Source organism: Sapajus apella, unplaced genomic scaffold, assembly GCF_009761245.1.
Source record: "Sapajus apella isolate SASKATOON/1434 unplaced genomic scaffold, GSC_monkey_1.0 scaffold37, whole genome shotgun sequence".
NCBI classification, from domain to species: domain Eukaryota; kingdom Metazoa; phylum Chordata; class Mammalia; order Primates; family Cebidae; genus Sapajus; species Sapajus apella.
Genome location: NW_022436977.1, coordinates 19,628,701 through 19,650,041, shown reverse-complemented (window position 1 = coordinate 19,650,041; position 21,341 = coordinate 19,628,701). Strand labels below are relative to the sequence as shown.

Here is a 21,341-nt window from a genome sequence, read left to right as displayed (position 1 = left end):
AGTTAGTTAGAAAAAAATCTAACACAGCTAATGATTATCTTAGCTGGGCTTGAAACATATCTTTTGACTTTAATCCTTTGCTATTTGTTTTTTGGGATCTTTGAGGCATTGCTTCTCCGGCCAGAAACCTCTGTGGCTGGTGGTGCCTTTGCCTGAGTTCTTGTCCTGTGTCCAGGAAGAATGATGTATGCGGACAAGTGGAGGGTGAGCGAGATGAAGAACTTTATTGAGCGTTAGAACAGCTCAGAGGAGACCCGCAGTGAGTAGCTCCTCTCTATGAGTAGGTCGTCCCATCGAGTGTTCAGCTTTCAGCAGAGAGAAGGCCTTGGAGTGGGTGGCTCCTCTCTGCAGGCCGGTCCTTCCATCATCCGTGCAGCTCTCAGCAGAGAGGACAGGAGGCCTGGAGTGGGTGGCTTCTCTCTCAGGCAGGTCCTCCCACAAGTGTTTAGCTCTCAGCAGAGAGGGTAGTTCCTCTATGCAGCTGGCTCTCCCCATGTCTGCAGCTCTCAGCAGAGAGGAGGCCCTGGAGATGGTACTCCTCTCTGCAGCTGGCCATGTGAATGTCTGCTCTGCTCTGGCTGAGTCTGGGGGTTTTTATGGTCTTCAGAGGGGGTAAGTGTATGCTGATTGGTCCATGGGCAGAGATGGGTTGGCCCAGGAAAGAGCACCATGAATTTCCTCTCTGGTGGGCAGGACTGGTAGGACATTCCCTGGCCTGAAGGTGGGGCTTCATTGGGGATCCACCCCCTTCCAGGAGCCGTCTGCCTCTCACTGTCATTCATGGGCACCCAGGATGTTCATGCTAAGGGATGTCTGCAGTCCAGTGCTGAGCTTCTCTGCTTCTCTGCTTCTCTGCCACAATCCTCAGCACCCAAAGTCTGCAGGGGACTGATGTGGAGGGGGGCTGGTGTGTCGGCTCTGCCCTGAGCATGTGCCCACCTGACTGGGCTGCAGTAGTACTGGGGCTCAGCTCCAAACTTGCTCCACAATTGGAGCAGGCACTGACAGTGGGGAGAAGCCAGGCAGGAAGCAGGTTCTGGTGGGGAGAAGGGGGACTCTCCCAGACTCCCAAGAGCACAGAGACACCTGGGTCTGCAGCCACTGCAGGACAGCTGCAGTGGCTCCTGGAAAGGGCAGGGATCCTGCCTGCTCCATGAAGTGTTTTTTCCTTTAAGGAACTACCCAGAACCCCCTGCTGTAGCCAGTGTCTTGGCAATGGCCACTCTAGTTGAGCCACGGCTGCCATCATTTCTACTGAGGCATACTTCAGAAAGGTGTCCCTGACTATAAATGTCAAAACTTGTGCTTTTGTGGGTAATTTGAAAATCTGCTCTCTTTCTATAGAGACTTACTGTCCTAAGTTCCTTTCTAATTTTCATTTAAAAAATTAAATCGGCCGGGCGTGGTGGCTCGCGCCTGTAATCCAAGCACTTTGGAGGCCAAGGCGGGTGGATCACCTGAGGTCGGGAGTTCAAGACCAGCCTAACCAACATGGTGAAACCCCGTCTTTATAAAAGAAAAAAAAATTAAGAGAATGGAAAACCAGCCGCAAACTGGGAGAAAAATATTTTCAAAAGACATGTCTGACAGTCCAGGTGTAGTGGCTCACACCTGTAATCCCAGCACTATGGGAAGCTGAGGCAGGCAGATCACCTGAGGTCATGAGTTCGAGACCATCCTGGTCAACATGGTGAAACCCTGTCTCTAATAAAAATATAAAAATTAGCCAGGTGTGGTGGCACATGCCTGTAATCCCAGCTGCTCGGGAGGTTGAGGCATGAGAATCACTTGAACCCAGGAGGTGGAGGTTCAACCGCTCTCCAACCTGAGCAGCAGAGTGAGACTCCATCTAAAAAAAAAAAAAAAGTCTGATAAAGGACTGTTATGCAAAATATGCAAAGAACTCTTAAAACTCAGTGATAAGAAAACAACCTGCTTCAAAAATGGGCAAAAGATCTCAAGATATTTTGCTGAAGAAAATATATAGATAGCAAAGAACCATATGAAAAGATGCATAATTTCATATGCCTTTAGGAAATTGCAAATTAAAACAATCAAATACCACTACACACCCATTACAATGGGTGAAATGCAAAATACTGACATCACCAAATGCTGGTGTGGATGTAGAACAACAGGAACCCTCATTTATTGCTCATTGGTATGCAGAATGGTACAGCCACTTTGGAAGAGTGTTTGGGAGTTTCTTACAAAACTAAACATACTCTTTCCCTATGATCCAGAAATCTCACTGCTTGGTATTTACCCAAGTGATCTGAAAACTTATGTCTACACAAAAATCTGCACATGGGTTTATAGCAGTTTTATTCATAATTGCCAAAACTTGGGAACAACCAAGATATCTTTCAGTAGGTGAATGTATAAGCTGTGGTATATCCATGCAGTGGAATATTACTCAGTGCTAACAAGAAATGAGCTCTTAAGCCATGAAAAGATATGGAGGAAACTTAAATGCATATTACTAAGTGAAAGAAGCCAGTCTGAAAAGACTACTCACTGTAAGATTCCAATTATGTGACAATCTGGGATGGGCAAAACTATGCAGTCAGAACATCAGTGGTTGCCAGGAGTTGCAGGGAGAGTGGGTGAACAGTTGAGCACAGATAATTTTGGGGGCATTGGAACTATTTTGTATCACACTCCAATGGTGAATATATGCCATTATACATTTGTCAAAACCCACAGAATGGGGAATATCAAGAGTGAATCCTAATGCAAACTATGGACTTGGGGTGATAACAATGTATTAATGTAGGTTCATTGATTGTAATACATGAATCATTTTGGTGGGAGATGTTGGTAGTGATGGGTGTGAGTGTGTTTGGGCAGGGGACATAGGGGATCTTTGTACTTTTTGCTCAACTTAGTTGTAAACCCAAAACTGTTCCAAAAAATAAAGTCTATTAAAAAAATTCTATTCTGGCCGGGTGCGGTGGCGCATGCCTGTAGTCCCAGGTACTTGGGAGGCTGAGGTGGGAGGATCACTTGAGCACAGGAGTTCTGGGCTGTAGTGTGCTCTGCTGATCGGGTGTCAGCACTAAGTTTGGCATCAATATGGTGACCTCCTGGGAGTGGGGGACCACCAGCTTGCCTAAGGAGGTGTGAAATGGCCCAGGTCAGAAACGGAGCAGGTCAAAACTCCCATGGTGATCAGTAGTGGGATCGTGCCTGTGAATAGCCACTGCACTCCAGCCTGGGCAACATAGCCCTGTCTCTTAAAAAAAAAAAAGAAAAAGAAAAAATCCTATTCTGAAAAAACCTGCCTTTTCCCAGATTGCCTCAAGAAGAAAGACTCTAATAGAAGAAAGACTAGTTGCTGGCACCTGTGATAATCACTGATATTCACATTCTGTTTTTCTTCTTTCCCAAGCACCTGCTAGGAAAATGCTTCCCCACCCCTTTGATGTTAGGTATAGCCATGTGGCTGGCTGTGGGCAATGAAATGGAACCCCTGTCACCTTGAGGGTGAAAGTCTTCAAGAGTTAGTGTGCAATTTGCCACGTTTCTTCTTCCTATGGTAATGACTAGGGGTGTTCCTTGTTACGGTGGAGGCTGTCAGCCAGGGTCTCTGAGTGAAGACTTTGTGAAGCAGAGCCCTTCATAAAACAGATGTGTGTGTGTTAAGCCCTGAGATGTAAAGGTTGTTACAGGAGCATAGCCTAGCCTGCCCTGACTGTACAGTACCTGAGATGGTACCTCTAGTGACACTCAAATAACATAAAAGAGATAAGGGAAGTTGAATTTCAATCTCTTATTTTTATACATTACTTTAGGCTGGGTGTGATGATGGTAATCCCAGCACTTTGGGAGGCTGAGGCGGGCGGATCAACTGAGGTTGGGAGTTAGAGACCAGTCTGGCCAACATGATGAAACCCTGTCTCTACTAAAATACATTAAAAAAAAAAAATTAGCTGGGCGTGGTGGCATGTGCCTATAATCCCAGCTACTCAGGAGGCTGAGGCAGGAGAATTGCTTGAACTCTGGAGGCAGAGGCGGCAGTGAGCCGAGATTGTGCCACTGCACTCCAGCCTGAATGACAGAGCAAGATTCTGTCTCAAAAAAAAAGTTAATGTTTATATGAAAATAGAAGTTTGGGCTGGGTGCAGTGGCTCACACTTGTAATCCTAGCACTTTGGGAAGGTGAGGCAGGTGGATCACTTGAGCCCAGGGGTTCAATACCAGCCTGGGTAACATAGGGAGACCTCGTCTCTTCAAAAAATACAAAAATTGGCCGGGCGCGGTGGCTCACGCCTGTAATCCCAGCACTTTGGGAGGCCGAGGCGGGTGGATCACAAGGTCAAGAGATCAAGACCATCCTGGTCAACACGGTGAAACCCCGTCTCTACTAAAACTACAAAAAATTAGCTGGGCATGGTGGCGCGTGCCTGTAATCCCAGCTACTCAGGAGGCTGAGGCAGGAGAATTGCCTGAACCCAGGAGGCGGAGGTTGCGGTGAGCCGAGATCGCGCCATTGCACTCCAGCCTGGGTAACAAGAGCGAAACTCCGTCCCCAAAAAAAAAAAAAAAAAGAAAAATACAAAAATTAGCCAGGTGTGGTGGTGTGCTCCTGTAGTCCCAGCTACTTGGTGAGCTGAGGTGGGAGGATTGCTTGAACCCAGGAGGTTGAGGCTACAATGAGCCATGATTGTGCACTTGCACTCCAGCCTGGGCAATAAAGTGAGACCCTATCTCAAAAGAAAAAAAAAAGGAAAGAAATTGTAAGTTTGCACAAAACTTGGCTTGTATTTGGTTATGTAAAGTATTGCAGCCGGGCATGGTGGCTCATTTCCATAACTAACAGTTCAGGAGGCTGAAATGGGAAGATTGCTTAAGCCAGGAGTTCAAGACTGCCCTGGGCAACACAGGGAGACCCCCCTCTCTACAAAAAATAAAAATTACTGGGGCATGGTGGTGCCCGCCTGTGGTCCCAGCTACTTGAGAGGCTGAGGCGGGAGGGTTGCTTAAGCCTGGAAGGTTGAGGCTTCAGTGAGCCATGATCACTAAAATAAAATGTTTCTAGTAATTGTGTTCATTTTCTAAAAATTTCAAAGCCATTGCTTTTGACTTCTGCATATATTTTGCAAAACTTTTTGGTGCCAGAGTTAGGAGGAGGTGTTGGTGAAATAATCCATGTAAAAATATGTTTGTTATATAATGCAAAGAATGAATGTGGAAAGTATAGCAGAGTTATAGTGGGTGGAAGTATTTCAGCACTTTGCTAATGTGAAAGAATATTTCTTATGTAAATACAAGCGAAAAGTAGTTTTAAAAAAGTGGCTAACCATAGGCAAAATGGTAAACCGCTTTTCTTTAATACCCAATTTCTTTGATTTTTCTAGTTATAATTCCTTCCCTTCCTTTCAGTTATTTTGCAAGAGCATCAGACTATATGAATGTGGTCATATTTTCAACATCTATCCAATAGAAGCATTAAGGTCATGGGCTGCAGTATCTTTCTCTTGTGTATCTTCCCTTTTCCCCTCCCTTTTTCTCTGCAGCCTTGGTCCTTTTTTTTTTTTTTTTTTTTTTGAGACAGAGTCTTGCTGTGTCACCCAGGCTAGAGTGCAGTGGTTCAATCTCTGCTTACTGCAACCTCCACCTCCCGGATTCAAGCGATTCTCATGCCTCAGCCTCCCGAGTAGCTGGGATTACAGACGTGAGCCACCACGCCTGCTAATTTTTTGTATTTTTAGTAGAGATGGGCTTTCCCTATGTTGGCCAGGGTGGTCTTAAACTCCTGGCCTCAAGTGATCAGTCCACCTCATGTGATCAGTCGAACTCCCAAAGTTCTGGGGTTATAGGTGTGAGCCACTGTACCTGGCCAGTCCTGACATCTTATTCACCGAAATCTTTTGCGCCACCCCCTGCTTTGTCTTCCCCCAGAAGTTTCTTCTGTTTTTGGAAAAAGATCAAGAGTGAGATAAAGGGGAGGGTAGAAATAAATGCCTGTGAGAGAAGTAGGTCAAACAGAATAGATTTTATCAAATCTCAGTACATTCTAAATATAGGACATCTGATCTATAAAAGGAATAGAAAATATTCATGGACTAATGTTTCTCTCTTTACTTGAACCTCTTACCTACCTTCTCCCTTTAGGTCAGCAAAAAATAAAGGATATAGAAAAATTTGAAATAGCGAAATTGAAAGGTGAATAAAGTTTTGATGTATTTATTGTATTATATTTTCCCTTCCTGTTTTGCATTTCAAAGTCCTTGAAATCTGATGGCCTTATTTTTGCTATGAATAAACACACACACACACACACACACACACACACACACACACACACAAACACAGTGTTTAACACTTTCTAGATATAGTTTCTTTGAACTAGCTTATTCAGAGCTACATTTTATGTTTTCTTTTGTCTTCTTAAATTATTTTGGCCTAATGGACTATGCAGTACCTTTCTCTATTAGGTCCTCCTACTAACCATTTAATCTGTGTCAATCTTGTGTTCCCCAGAGGACAGTTTCTGCCTTGAGGCCCTTGACTCTGAAGCATATTTTTGCTACTCATGATGTTTTCTTCTGCCTGAAAGACTTTACTGATTTTTCTCTGCAGAGTACATTTTACCTGTCCTTCAAGGTATGGCTTAAATCCCATTTCCTCTATTAAATTTTAAAACTTTCCCTAGTTACTTTCCACTTGTGCACTATACAACTGCAAGTCTGTGATAGGATGAATAATGGTCCCCCAGAGATATCCAATTCAGGTCCTTGGAGTCTGTGAATGCTAGTTTACATGGCAAAAGGGACTTTGCAGATGTAATTAAATTAAGGACCTTGAGATGAGAAGATTATCCTGGATTATGCAGGTGGGCTTAATGTAATCATGAGAGTCCTTATATAAAGGAGGCAGGAGAATTGGATTGGCAGAGAAGGTGATGTGACAAGGGAATCAAGGGGAAGATGTGTGACAATGAAAGCAGGGGGGAAAAGGCCATGTGACATGGGGCCATGAGCCAAAAAAGTTGCAGCTTCTATAAACTGGAAAAGGCACAATTCTAAGGAAGCAGATTCTTCCATAGAGCCTCCAGAAGTAAGTAGCTGTGTTGATACCTTCAGTTTAGCCCACTGAGTCTGATTTCAGACTTCTAAGCTCCAGACCTGTAAGAAAATAAAACTGTGTTGTTTTAGGCTACCAAGTTTGTAATTATTACACTAGCCATAGGAAACTAAGATGACATCATGTCCTTTACATTCCTTTAGGTCTGTTCCACATAATTTAGCGCTTATTGTCATGCTCACTAATTCTGCTATGTTTAAATGGTAGAATATAAATTCCTGGTGCACAGGAACCAGGATTTTTACTTTTACCCTCTACAATGCCTAGTCCAGTTCTAGGTATTAAGGTGTTTGGAGTGAATTATAACTTTGGTGCATGAAAGGGAATGGGAGAAATGAAAGGCATTTAAAAAGACATATAAATCAACAAGCTGTATTTACTTCCTTGCAATCAGATTTTGATATTTTGCTTTTGAGCTCTGTGCCACGTGCATCGTTATGTTAAGCATATAGCAGCCATTTCAGGGAGACTGGAACACAGAGGGAATTCAACAAGCACCTGATGTGTTGGTAACCCCAACAGAGGGTTCTGGATCTCATGCAAGAAAGAATTTGGGGTGAGTCCACAAAGTAAAGTGAAAACAAGTTTATTAGAGAAGTAAATAAACAAAAGAATAGCCATTCCATAGGCAGAGCAGTGGCATGGGCCGATTGGCTGAGTATTACTTACGGTTGTTTCCTGATCATATGCTAAACAAAGGGTGGATATTCAATGAGTTCTCCAGGGAAAGGGAGTTCCTGGAACTCAGGGTTCCTCCCTTTATTGGACCATATAGAATAACTTCTGGAGGATGTTGCTATGGCATTTGTAAACCGAGATAGCGCTGGTGGGAGTGTCTTTTAGTGTGTTAATGCATTATAATTAATGTATTATGAGCAGTGAGAGTGACCAGATGTCACTTTTGTCAAATTCTTGGTTTTGGCTAACTTCTTTACTGCATCCTGTTTTATCAGTGGGGTCTTTGTGACCAGTATCGTGGGCCAACCTTGTGTCTCATCCTGTTAGGAAGAATGCCTATCCTCCTGGGAATGCAGCCCAGCAGGTCTCAGCCTTATTTTACGCAGCCTCTGTTCATGATGAAGTCACTCTGGTTAGAATGCCTCTAACAGATGCATTGAGCTGAAATCTGTGGGGGTAGAGGGAAAAGGAGAAAAAGAAAAGCCAGATGGGTTTGGTACAAAGTCCTCCTTGTCTATTTAACTGATAAGTTTTTGTCACATTAAGTTAAAATGCTGAAAAAGATAATCAAATTTCCAACATGAATTTTTCCTTAAAGCAAAATGAAATATAATTAAAAACAGGCAGGGTATAACAGTTTACTTTTATCACTGAATTTAAATAACCAGTATTTTGTCCAGGTATGGTGGTTCCACCTGTAATCCCAACACTTTGGAAGGCTGAGGCAGGAGGATCACTGATGCTCAGGAGTTCAAGACGAGCCTGTGCAACATAGTGAGAATTTGCTTTTATTTTAAATAATAATTTTTAAAAACCCATATTTTAAAATCCATGTATTATGCTTAATATTGTGCTAAGAGATAAAGAGGTACAGATACCCCATAAGACACGGCTTTATTCTAAATGGCCTTACTATCTTGTTAGGAGATAATGCTAACAACCAACTAAGGTTACCAGGCAGTTGATCATGTGCCGTATTGTGTGACTCAGACTTTTCCAGTTATAGATATCTGGAAATGGGGCTAGAGAATCAACACTTCATTCACCGAGTATTTATTGAGAACCTATTATGATTCTCTGTGAATAAGAGTGTATGTTTGGAGTTTACAATCTAATAAAGGGAGACAAGGGAAATTAATACAAGAATGGATTAAACAGATGGGCACAGTGGCTCATGCCAGTAATCCCATTACTTTGGGAGGTTGAGGCTGGCAGATTGCTTGAGCTTAGGAGTTTGAGACGAGTCTGGGCAACATAGTAAAACCCGTCTCTACCAAGGGGGGGAAAAAGAATAGATTAAGTGCTAAACTAGGATTTGTACTGTAGTTGATAAAAGGTTATTACTGTAACTTCTGAATGAAAGAAGTGGGATTGTGAATGATTTTAAAGTAAAGGTATTATTTAGGCTGAACCTTGAAAGAGAAGTAGGACTTTTTTTTTTTTTTGAGACAGAGTCCAAAAAAAAAAAAAATTAAAAAAAAAAAAAAAGAGTCTCACTATATCACCCAGGTCAGAGTGTAGTGGTGTGATCTTGGCTTACTGCAACCTCCAACTCCCAGGTTCAAGTGATTCTCTGCCTCAGCCTCCCGAGTATCTGGGATTACAAGCAGGTGCCACCACACCCAGCTAATTTTTGTGTTTTTAGTAGAGATGGGGTTTTATCATGTTGGCCCGGCTGATCTCAAACGCCTGACCTCAGCTGAGCAGCCCACCTCGGCTTCCCAAAGTGGCAGGATTACAGGCATGAGCCACTGTGCCCTAAAAAGTAGGACTTTGAAAATGTTGATTAAGTCAAACTCTGTAAAATGTTTGAAGAGATTTATTTTGAGCCAAATGTGAATGACCAGTGGCCTGTGACACAGCCCCAGATCCTGAGAACATATGCCTAAGGCGGTCAGGCTGTTACCAGAAAAGGGTACCAATCCACATGCCAGGAGAGGCTTCTTGGATCTCCCACAAGAAAGAATTTGGGTGAGTCCACAGAGTAAAGTGAAAGCAAGTTTATTAAGAAAGTAAAAGAATAAAGAATGGCTACTCATAGGCAGAGCAGCAGCTTAGGCTGCTCGCTGACTATACTTATACTTATTTCCTGATTACATGCTAAATAAGGGGTGGATTATTCATGAGTTTTCCGGGAAAGGAGCGGGCAATTCCTGGAACTGAGGGTTCCTCCCCTTTTTAGACCATATAAGGTAACTTCCTGACATTGCCATGGCATTTGTAAACTGTCAGTGGTGGTGGGGGGTTTGTCTTTTAGCATGCTAATACAAAATAATTAGCAAGTAATGAGCAGTGAGGATGACCAGAGGTCACCTTCAGCACCATCTTGGTTTTGGTGGGATGTGGCTGGCTTTTTTACTGCTAGCAGTTTTATCAGCAAGGTCTTTGTGACCTGTTGTCTTGTGGCGATCTCCTATCTCATCCTGTGACTAAGAATGCCCAACCTCCTGGAGATGCAGCCAGTAGGTCTCAGCCTCATTTTACCCAGCCCCTGTTCAAGATGGAGTTGCTCTGGTTCATATACCTCTGACAAGGCTGCAGTGTGGTTTTATATACTTTAGGGAGACATGAGACATAAGGCATTCATCAAAACATGTAAGATGTACACTGGGTTGGTCTGGAAAGGCGGGACACCTGGAAGCTGAGACTCCAGGGTCACAGGCAATAAAGATTATCAGGCTGGCATGGTAGCTCACACCTGTAATCCCAGCACTTTGGGAGGCTCAGGTGAGAGGATCACCCGAGGCCAAGAGTTCCAGAGCAGCCTGGGCAACACAGTGAGACTATCTCTGTATCAGGAAATAAGCAAACAACAAAGAAGAGTTACTATCTAAAGACCTGGAGTCCATAGAATGTCTGGGTTAAGATAAGGGGTTTTGATTGACAAGCCTAAGGTAAAAAAAAAAAAAAAAAATCAAAATGAAAAAATCAAAATAGAAAAAAAGATAAGGGGCTGTGCAGATCCAGGATTTTGTTTTTTGTTTTTTTGAGATGGAGTTTCATTCTTGTTGCCCAGGCTGAAGTGCAATGGTGCGATCTCGGCTCACTACAACTTCTGCCTCCCAGATTTAAGCAATTCTCCTGCCTCAGCCTCCCAAGTAGCTGGGATTACAGGCACCTGCCACCATGCCCAGTTTTTTTTTTTGTATTTTCAGTAGAGATGGGGTTTCACCACGTTGGCGAGGCTGGTCTCAAACTCCTGACCTCAGCTGATCCAACCGCCTTAGACTACCAAAATGCTGGGATTACAGGTGTGAGCCATCACGCCCATCCAGAAACCAAGGTTTTATCATGTAGATGCAGCCTCTAGGTAGCAGGCTTCAGAGCTCTTATCAGACCTAAAAAGGTGCCAGACTTGGTTAATTCCCTTGTGGGGCGGGGAAAACACCTGGAAAGGAACAGGGCTTTCGTACAGACTGTAGGTTTTCCTATACTAGATACAGCTTTGCAGGGCCATTTAAAAATATGTCAAAGAAATATATTTTGGGATTAAATAATTCAACTTTTTTTAGGGCCTGCTATCTGTCATGTGACGCTGTACTAGAGTCAGGCTGGCATTTGATGTCAAAAATGAAAGTCTACAAAAGCTAGAAAAAGTCTGTTCTGGCAGTCTTAAGATCTCTTGTTTTCATGTGAATGCTGTTCAGCCGGGCCTGAATTCCAAAGGGAGGAGGGTATAATGAGGCATGTCTGTCCCACCCCCAAACTAAACCCCCTACCCCCACTTCCATCTAGATGATTAGAAAACTAGATTTTCAGGTTTACTTTGGAATGCCCTTGGCCAAGGTGGGGAGGGGGTGTCCATTAGTCAATTGTGGGGTTTAGAATTTTATTTTTGGTTTACAAAAAGAACAGAATATTTCAGGCTGAAGCATAAGAAAGAGCACTGCAGACATGAAAGGGCTTAGTTTTAGGAGAATGCTTAGGCAGACATGAAAGGGCTTAGTTTTAGGAGAATGCTCAGATGGAGTAAAGGATGTCTTGAAGGGTAGCACATTATTATTGGTGTTGTAACAAGTTATCGCAAACTTAAGACACAGATTATTTTACAGTTCTGTTGGTCGGAAGTCCAACACTGATAGCAAGAGGATAAAATCAAGGTGTCGTCAGAGCTGAGTTCCATTAGAAAGGCTTCGGGGGTATGTTTCCTTAGGTTCCAGCTTCTGGAGGTCACCCGCAATGCTGCAGGCTCCCTTCCTTTATATTCAAAGGCAACAATGTTGTATCTCTAATCATTCTTCATATTCACTTGTCATTCTTGACTCTCTTTTGCAGTTTTGAAGGCCATTGTGATTACAATCGGCCCACTGGAACAATCCAGGATAATCATTTTTTTTTTTTTTTGAGACGGGGTCTCGCCCTGTCACCCAGGGTAGAGTGCAGTGGAGATACCCAGCTCACTACAACCTAAGCCTTCCTGGTTAAAGCGATTCCAGGATAATCTATTTCAACACCAGGTAATTAACAACCTTAATTCTCCTTTGCTATGCAAGCTAACACATTCACAGCTTCTGATGTTTAGGCTGTGGACATCTTTGAGGGGCCATTATTCCGCCTGCAATAGGTAATAATAAGGTGGAGCTAATATTAAGAGGAAAAGAGGCTCAAAGAGGAAAGGGTGTGAATGCACTAAGGGCCATGGGGAGCCAGTGCAGGTTTCAGAGGCTTGCAAATTCTTATTTTTTTAAAGTAAGCTTTGGTTACAGCTGAGAAAACTGAACAGGCATAATTGGGGAGCAACATTAGGAGGCCACAATTAGAGTTGAGATAAGTAGGTATAAGCTAGAGAGGGCAGAGCTAAATCGTTTTCTTTGATCCAAAGCTGCCTATGCTCTTTTGTAAGTGTTTTCCAACAAAATTCATGAGACCATTCCACAGGATCTCAGCAAGCGCAGTTTCTGATAACTTGGCCGAATTTGTTTAGTAGGTGCTGCAACGGAGGGCTTAAATCACTCACTTAACAGGGGAAGACCAGAATAGTGGCAAAGCCCCAGTTAACAAGGCTGAGGCCTGCAGAGACCTAGGCACCGAATGTTTGTTTGCATTTTTTTTTTTTTTTTGAGGCAGTCTTCCTCTGTCTCCCAAGCACAACCTCTACCTCCCGGGTTTGAGCCATTCTCCTGTCTCAGCCTCCTAAGTAGCTGGGATTACAGATGTGTGCCACCACGCCCAGCTAATTTTTGGCATTTTTAGTAGAGACAGGGGTTTCACCATGTTGGTCAGGTTGGTCTCGAACTCTTCTTTTTTTTTTTTTTTGTTGAGACGGAGTTTTGCTCTTGTTACCCAGGCTGGAGTGCAATGGCGCGATCTCGGCTCACTGCAACCTCCGCCTCCTGGGTTCAGGCAATTCTCCTGCCTCAGCCTCCTGAGTAGCTGGGATTACAGGCACGCACCACCATGCCCAGTTAATTTTTGTATTTTTAGTAGAGACGGGGTTTCACCATGTTGACCAGGATGGTCTCGATCTCTTGACCTAGTGATCCACCCGCCTCAGCCTCCCAAAGTGCTGGGATTACAGGCGTGAGCCACCGCGTCCGGCTGGTCTCGAACTCTTGAGCTCGAAATCCGCCCGCCTCGGCCTCCCAGAGTGCTGGGATTACAGGATTGAGCCACTGCGCCTGGCGGCACTGAATTTTTTAATGGTCCAAATCGCAGGGAAAGCGCGCATTCCCTGTTCTTAAGGTTTTCCTTAAACACGGAGACAATACTAAAAAGCTGTGCCACATTAGGGCTGGAAGTCCTGTTTTCTCCCTAGCCTCATGAACAAAGCCTGACAGCTCGCCCGCGTCCAACAAGGACAACGCTCTTCCGGTCTTCGTGACCCTGGGGAGCAGCCCAAACCCGCCACCGTCCTCTCCCAGCTCCCACCAATCGGGTCGCAGGGAGCCCCGCACTGCTGAGTCCGCTGACACTGCGTCCCCGGCCAGACGACGATGTCAGCGTGGGGTCCTCACAGCGCCATGGAGTAGAGGCTACTCTCGAGCACGTGACCGGAGCCTCCGTCACTTCCGGGTGCGACAGTAGCTTCCGTCCGCTGAGACGCTGGCGTCATTAGGTGCCTCCTCTTTGCTTCTGACGGGCTACACGTCTTCTTCCCTTTCCCTCTGTTCCCAGCTGGAGGGACATGAGTGTCCCTGGACCGTCGTCCCCGGTCGGGGCCCTGACACGGCCACCCGACAGCCTGGAGGCCGGGGAGTCAGCGCCGGGTACGTACTGTCGGGCGGGACTCGCGGCCTGGGCTGGGTGTGAGGGGCCGGGACCTGAGTGGGTAGGACTCCGGAGAAACCCTGGGGGAGTAAGCGCCTTTTGGCAGCTGCGGTCCCCGGGCTCTGCCCCTAGTGCAGAAGTGGGGAACCGCGCTGGCCCCTCTGCCCAGCGGAATGGGCGGAACTGAAGTCCCGCGGGGAAGCGGTGTAGTGGGGTGCGATTGGAGGCGGTTGATGGTGAAGCCATTATGAGTTTGTGTGTTGACTGCAATACGGTAGTGATGGGGGTTGCATTTACCGGAAAGATGATCAGTTTAGAATTCAGAGAGGTGACATATCCTATAATACTGATCACTCACTCATGAAATTCTGGTCAGCTTGGTGGTATTACCTCATCCCTATTCCTGCAGCAGTCTTTTTCAATAGAGTCCCTGGAGAGATTTAAACTCTAATGCCCTAAGGCATCAACTGAATGGAATTAACTTGCTCTGCACCCAAAATGGTACTATTGATGTACCATCCTTGAGAGAACTGAGACAATGGTCACTTAGAGCATTTTCTGTGTTCTGTGGTTCAGATGAGGCTCTAGATGAGAAAGGCTGCAGGGCTTTGGATGTGCTTTTTGTTTTACTTTCTGTTTCAGAAGTACAGGGGTTACCGCCAAATAGTGCTCTGAGCACTTTCCTGTCCATGCTCAACGATCTCTTCACACTTTCATAAGTCGCTTCTATAAATATGACTTTCTTGTATGTATTCCCAACTTGGGCCCCTCTCTTAATTCTTGTTTGCTTCTCCATCTGCTAGCTGGATACTTTGACGTGATTGTTTTGCACTAATCTCACATAAGGCATGTACATAAATGAAAACATGTCTCATCCTGTTAATGGTGGTAGGTCACTCTGACTTAAAACTGAAATTTCTCTGGACTTTTTCCTTTTTCTCTCCTTCCACCTCTAGGGGATTCTCTTACACAATTTCCATCACCTTGTGATTTCAGCCTTAAAACAGCCGTTGAAAGGCTAGTCCACCTCCACACTCTTACCCTTTCAAGGCATCTGCCCCACTGCTGTCACATCAGTGTCCCAAGTTAAAGCTTCAGTCATGTCATTCCTGTGCTCAGAAACCTTAAATAGCTCCTCACTACTTATTAGCAAACGTCCAAACCATTCACTTGGCATTCAGAGGCCCTTACTGGCCTTCCACATGGTCTTACAGCTCACTGTTGCTATGCTACATATGCCCCATGCCTCTCCAGAAGAGTCCTACACTGTCTTCCAGCCTTTCCCCATGCTGCTTTCTTTATCCATATTGCATCCAATCTACTCCTGCTGTAGATTTCTTCCCCATTTGGAAATAGTCCTCACAGATTGTTGGTGGGAGTACAAATTGGTGCCAGTTTCTTAGGAGGGCAGTTTGGCAGTGTCTGTTTAAAAAAATGTGTAAACTGTTTGTCCCAACAATCTACTTCGAAGAAATTTTTCTACAGAAAGTGACACAAATAAACCGATAAGCAAGGAAGCTCACTGCAGCATTGTTTGAAATAGCAAAAAGTGAAAATATCCTAAATAACCCATCCGTGGGGGACTGGTCAAACAAACTATAGTAGAATTCTCCTTTGTTAAAAACAATGTAGTAGATCCCCATATGTTGGTATGAAAAGATACCTAAGATACATATTTTAAAAGTTGCAGAATGATACGAGTAGTAGTTTATTTGTGATAAAAACAGTATATGCATAGGTATGCAAAGACAATTTCTGAAAGGCTCTGTGAAAAACTCCAGAGTAACTCCTGTAGTTAGGGCGTGAGAAGGAGTATTTTTACTTTACAATTTGTGCCTCCTTCTGTAGTGTTTTAAGCTTTTACAGTGAGTAACACTCAAATAGACAAAAAGAAATGAAATCTCCATCCATTCTTTGAGCTTTAGCTCAATGCCCACACTTCTTTAGGAATTTTTCCTAGACTTCCCTAGTGAAAGTATTTCTCCCCTGAATTTCCATAACATTTTCTGTTTCTCTCATGGCAGAAACAGAAAATGTTGTGGAAATAACCTTCATATTATATTCTGTGATTCCTCATATTGTGCCCTTCCAGGGAAGGGGACTTGCCTTATTTTTTGTCGTAACCTCAGAACCTGGTACATGATACAGATGTTCAGCAAACCTTTCTTGTCTGAATAGAGTAAGGACCCTCCCTTTCTTCTTTACTCTCCCACAATAAAGCTCCTTGAACTTAGTAATTACATATTTATAAAAACATGAGTAACTTCTTAACTATTGGAAGCAGAGGCTAAAAGAGAGAGAGAGAAAAAAAACCAAAAACAAAAACATGAGTAACTGAGACTTATCCAATAATTAATCAGACCACTGGGGCAGGAGGAGGGTTTGTGAGTTAAAATGTATGTATGTGTTGTAAGTGAAGTGAATTAACTGTTATTTCTTAAAGTCAAAATGCCCTTTTTTGGGGTGTTCCTATCATAAAACAGAGAAAATTGTTTTCCATGTTTATTAATACTTAAAGTTGCTGATTGCATTGTTATTGTAATCAAGCCTTAAGCAATGGCATAATTGATGGATATAATTTGTTCACTTCCTATTCAGTTGGTACATTAATATCCTTAAGTGCTTCACTTTTCTCTCTCTCTCTCTCTATATATATATATTTTTCGTTTTGTATTTTATTTTATACATGGAGTGCTTCAGTTTCTAGTTAGCTCTTGCCTGTTTGAATGTTGCCTTGCAACTGAGAAGTCCAAAGTTTGTTTATATATTTCTTAGGGTTAAAATAAAAATTATGTAATTTTATTTGATTTTCAAAAAGCTTATTTCGAATAAAGTAGCATGTTGTTTTCCTCAATCTTTTTTTTTTTTTTTTTTGAGACAGCGTCTTGCTCTGTCACCAGGCTGGAGTGCAGTGGCACGATCTCGGCTGCGGGGTTCAAGCAGTTCTCTTGCCTCAGTCTTGCGAGTAGCTGGGACTACAGGTGCGTGTCACCATGCCCAGCTAATTTTTGTGTTTTCAGTATTTTTAAATTTTGTATTTTCACTGTTGGCCAGGATGGTCTTGATCTCTTGACCTTGTGATCTGCCCGCCTTGGCCTCCCAAAGTGTTGGGATTACCAGCATGAGCCACTGAGCCCAGCCTTTTGTCTCTGACTATAAACCAGTGATTCCATCTTACAAACCATTAAACCCTATTTAGAAATTGTATTTTTCTTGGTAGGAATGGTGATTGGTAGTTACTCATCTTAGACATGTCGAATACCTAGCACAATGTTTACTGAGGCATTGATCCCAGCGTCAGATCTAGGTTTATACACAAGACAATGATTATACACTACTTTCTATGGTAAATTAAGGTGCTGAATCTTAAGAGAGGAGAAATTCTGAGAAAATCCCTCTTCTCCTTCCTAATAAGTAACCCAACAACCCCGCTTTTACGTGTAAGTAACATGTCAAACTATATGTAAAATGAATGTTGACCTATATTTTTGTTTCCATAAAATTGAAAACATACATTTTTCTAGGCATTGCATTTTTGTTTATATGATTTCTTCATGCTTTTGAAAGCAAGAATGCCTTAGTTCAGTGACTGTGACTCACGTTTTGGCCTCAGGCGCCTTTATTTTATTTTTATGTTTATATATTATTTTGATACAGTGTCTTGCTCTGCTGCCCAGGGTGGAGTGCAGTGGTGTGATCATAGTTCACTGTAGCCAGGAACTTCTGGGCTCAAGTGATCCTCCCACCTCAGCCTCCTGAATAGCTGGGGCTACAGGTGTGTGCCACCATGCCCAGCCATTCTGGGCTCAAGTGATTCTCCTGCCTTGACCTCCCAAAATACTAGGATTACAGGTGTGAAACCACTGCCCCTGGCCCTCAGATTCCTTTGAGAATCCAGTGAAAACTATAAATCCTCTGCCCTGAAAAATATATAAAGACGCAGAATTTTGTGTATGTTAATGTTCATTTATCATAGACTTTACCTTATAGTAGTAACTTAAAAACAGTTTTTGAGCATTTATAGCTGATGTTTTAGAGGAAGCTCAGAGGTAAAAGTTTAAAAAGAAAAGAAGGATACCTGTGGTTGGTGGAGTGTGTGTGTGCTCTCGACCCCCTTTGTGGGCTTCTTTTCTACCTCCTACTCCCCAACCTTCTTTTATTAGCTTTGTCAATTTAAATGGTTCTGGCTGGTCAGAGTGCAGTGGTGTTTACAACCAGTTCATCACAACCAGTTACAAATTTCTTTGTTCCTTCCCTATTCCCACTGCTTCACTTGACTAGCCTAAAAAAATAAAGTAAAATAAATAAAAGCTTCCTAAATTTGATTTTTGCTGGGGACAGGTTTAAGTGCCACTTCTCCAGATGAAGGGTTAATAGAGGACTTGACTGTGGAAGACAAAGCTGTGGAGCAACTGGCAGAAGGATTGCTTTCTCATTATTTGCCAGATCTGCAGAGATCAAAACAAGCCCTCCAGGAACTCACGTAAGCTAATAAAAAACCAGATATACACACATTTCTGCTGTGGCATAGTCATAATTTGATTGTATACTGTGTTAAGACATGATTTTTTTAACATTCAATTGTAATTGAGTATGTCTATATCTTTATTGACAGCAGATTGGAATAGAGGAGTTCGTAGTATTCTAAATGTAAAAAGTGAAATGAATACTTCCAGTTGTTTGATTTCTTCTAAGCAATACTCCTAAATTTTACCTAGACTTTGTGATTAGGTTTGGTGTTTTCTTATTTTATGAAAGTATTGCCTATTGGGGATTGTTCGGATGGGTATACACCTGTTTCTGAGTAGAATTGAAAAATTGCCTCCATAAATCACACTTATTTTCAGTTGCTGGTTCAGATGTGTTGCCAGAGATCTGTAAGTATCTTTTTTGAGATGATCTGTTTCATTCCTAGTAGATGACCTTACTAGTTAAGTAAAGATTGGAGGATATGTTAAGAAAACAGGATAAGATAGAACAGAGCTCATAGAATGGGATCAGTATACAAAACGCATACTCTGGCATTATCAGCTTCCATCCACAGACAACAGACTGAGAGTCTGCCTACTCCTGGGTCGGGCCCTCCCTGGATAGCCCAGGTTGGCCTGTCTGTCATTTCTTTCCGTAGTGGTCAGCTTTACGCTGGCAACGAACTGGTACTGCTCTGAGATCTACCCTTTGAAAACTTACTTAAGAGACCTTTGTTAGAGCAAAAAGAGAAGAGTAACAACTATGCTCATTTTGTAATTATAAGTAATGTTATAATTCTTGGTGTTAAGGTGTTAAATGCATATAAAGTGGTACTGAGGCAGGGTGCAGTGTAATCCCAGCACTTTAGGAGGCTGAGGGGGCAGATCATTCGAGGTCGGGAGTTCGAGACCACCCTGGTGAAACCCTGTCTCTACTAAAAATATGAAAAATTAGCTGGGGGTGGTGGTGTGTACCTGTAGCCCCAGCTACTTGGGAGGCTGAGACGGGGAATCGCTTGAACTCAGGAGGCCGTTTGCAATGAGCTGACATCTGCACCACTGCACTCCAGCCCAGGTGACAAGGCGAGACTGTCTCAAAAAAAAAAAAAAAAAAAAGGTACTAGGTTATTCTAAGACTACATGTACACTATAGTTACGGAATTGGCAACCTTCTCAGTTTTGTGCTAATCCCAACCAAGATTTTTTTTTTAGCCCTAGTGTTTGATAAAGTTTATATTTTGATGCCAATCAACCCTTGTTGTTGTATGAGGTATGATAGATTGAAGGAAGGTTAAAAACTGCAAGCAGACGTATCTGAAAAATACTTTTACTTTCAGGAAGCTGGGAACCAAGGTTTAATTGCAGAGTTTAATTGATGATATTGTCTAAAATTTATTGTTGCCCCTGATTATCTTCCTAGGCACTCAGACAACAATGATTATTCTGATGATGATAGTAAAATCAGCTACTGTTTGTTATTATATGTACTGTATGCTCAGCACTTAAACATATTTCAGTTACTCCTGACACCAATTTTATGAAATATCTAGTATTATCCTCATTTACAATTGAGGACACTGAGACTCAGAGAGGTTAAGTAGTTTGAAAACGATTACACAGGTAGTAGTAGAATTAACTATTGAATATGATAAATTTGTAGTTATTATGCTTTTTTGTTTTTGAGATGGAGTTTCACTCTTGTCATCCAGGCTGGAGTATAATGGCGTGGTCTCAGCTCGCTACAACCTCTATCTCCTGAGTTTAAGTAATTCTCTTGCCTCAGCCTCCCAAGTAGGTGGGATTACAGTTGCCCACCACCATGCCCAGCTCATTTTTGCATGTTTAATAGAGATGGGATTCACCATGTTGGCCATCCTGACCTCAGGTGATCCACTCACCTTGGCCTCCCAAAGTGCTGGGATTACAGGCATGCGCCACTGCGCCTGGCCGCATTCTCTGGAACCTTCTTTGAGAGTGGCCAGACTTATGGGTCAGGAAAAACTGTAATTAAAATTACAGTTTTATTATAAAGAGTACACATCAGGACTAGCCAAATGAAGAGTCACACAGGGTAATGCCTGGGAAGTTCCTGAACACAAAAGTTCTGTTTCTTCTTTCAGTAAGATTAGGATGTGTCACCTTCCACCTCCAACCCCTGCTGCCAGCACATCAGTGTGTTCAGCAGCATGGTGTTCGTAGCCACAGTGAACTATGGTCATGCTGCTGCGCCTTAGCCTGGGTGACAGAGTGAGACCCTATCTCAACAACAAAAATTCAGTCTTTTAATCTGTGTACTTGGAATGTCTCTACTATTTAGATGTTCTTTGTTATTTTTCATTAGCCTCCCATCTTGACGCTCTAGGGGCCCAACATGAGTCACTTTATTAGTGTAAACTCAGGTGTGGTCCAAGGAGCTCACGGATAACAAAGACACTTCTGTCACTTGGAAAATTCCAAGGATTTTAGAAGCTCTGTGCCAGAAACCTGGGACAAAGATCAGACAAACTCTTTGTTAGATAACAGGTGTCTGTTCAGATCTTTTGCTCATTTTAAAATTGGATTGTTTTTCTTGTTGTTGAGTTTTAAGAGTTCTTTGTATATTTTTGATACGAGTCTTTTATATTTTTTGCAAATATTTTCTCCAAGACTGTGGTTTGTCTTACTACTCTCTTTACAGTGTCTTTTACAGAGCAGGAGTTTTTAATTTTAATAAATAAATCAGTTTTTTCTTTCATGAATTCTGCTTTTGATATTGTATCTAAAAACTCATCACCAAACCAAGGTCACTTAGATTTTCTCCTTTGTTTTCTTCTAGAAGTTCTAGTTTTGCATTTTACATTTAGACCTATGGTTTATTTTGAGTTAATTTTTTTTTTTTTTTTTTTTTTTTTTTTTTTT

At 42.8% G+C, this 21,341-nt stretch overlaps 1 protein-coding gene and 1 long non-coding RNA gene across 3 annotated transcripts in view; one reads left to right on the top strand and one right to left on the bottom strand.

Annotated features, from left to right (window-relative positions):
• Positions 1 to 8,100: 8,100 nt before the first annotated feature.
• The window catches only part of LOC116564438, a 17,303-nt gene continuing 4,062 nt past the window's right edge, over positions 8,101 to 21,341 (bottom strand). Inside the window, exons 2-3 of the long non-coding RNA XR_004274894.1 lie at positions 10,595 to 10,597; positions 8,101 to 8,189 (exon numbers count right to left, since the gene is read on the bottom strand). This is a non-coding gene — a long non-coding RNA (uncharacterized LOC116564438). The remainder of the gene's footprint in view (positions 8,190 to 10,594; positions 10,598 to 21,341) is intronic.
• Positions 13,599 to 21,341, top strand: part of BLOC1S6 (biogenesis of lysosomal organelles complex 1 subunit 6) — a 17,024-nt gene continuing 9,281 nt past the window's right edge. Inside the window, exons 1-2 of one of the 2 annotated variants that reach the window (XM_032297558.1) lie at positions 13,599 to 13,973; positions 18,316 to 18,457. In XM_032297558.1, coding sequence (XP_032153449.1) covers positions 13,892 to 13,973; positions 18,316 to 18,457 — 224 coding nt within the window. In that variant the 5' untranslated portion in view covers positions 13,599 to 13,891. Of the gene's footprint in view, positions 13,992 to 18,315; positions 18,458 to 21,341 lie in introns of both variants that reach the window. The other variant, XM_032297557.1, reaches the window with a different exon arrangement.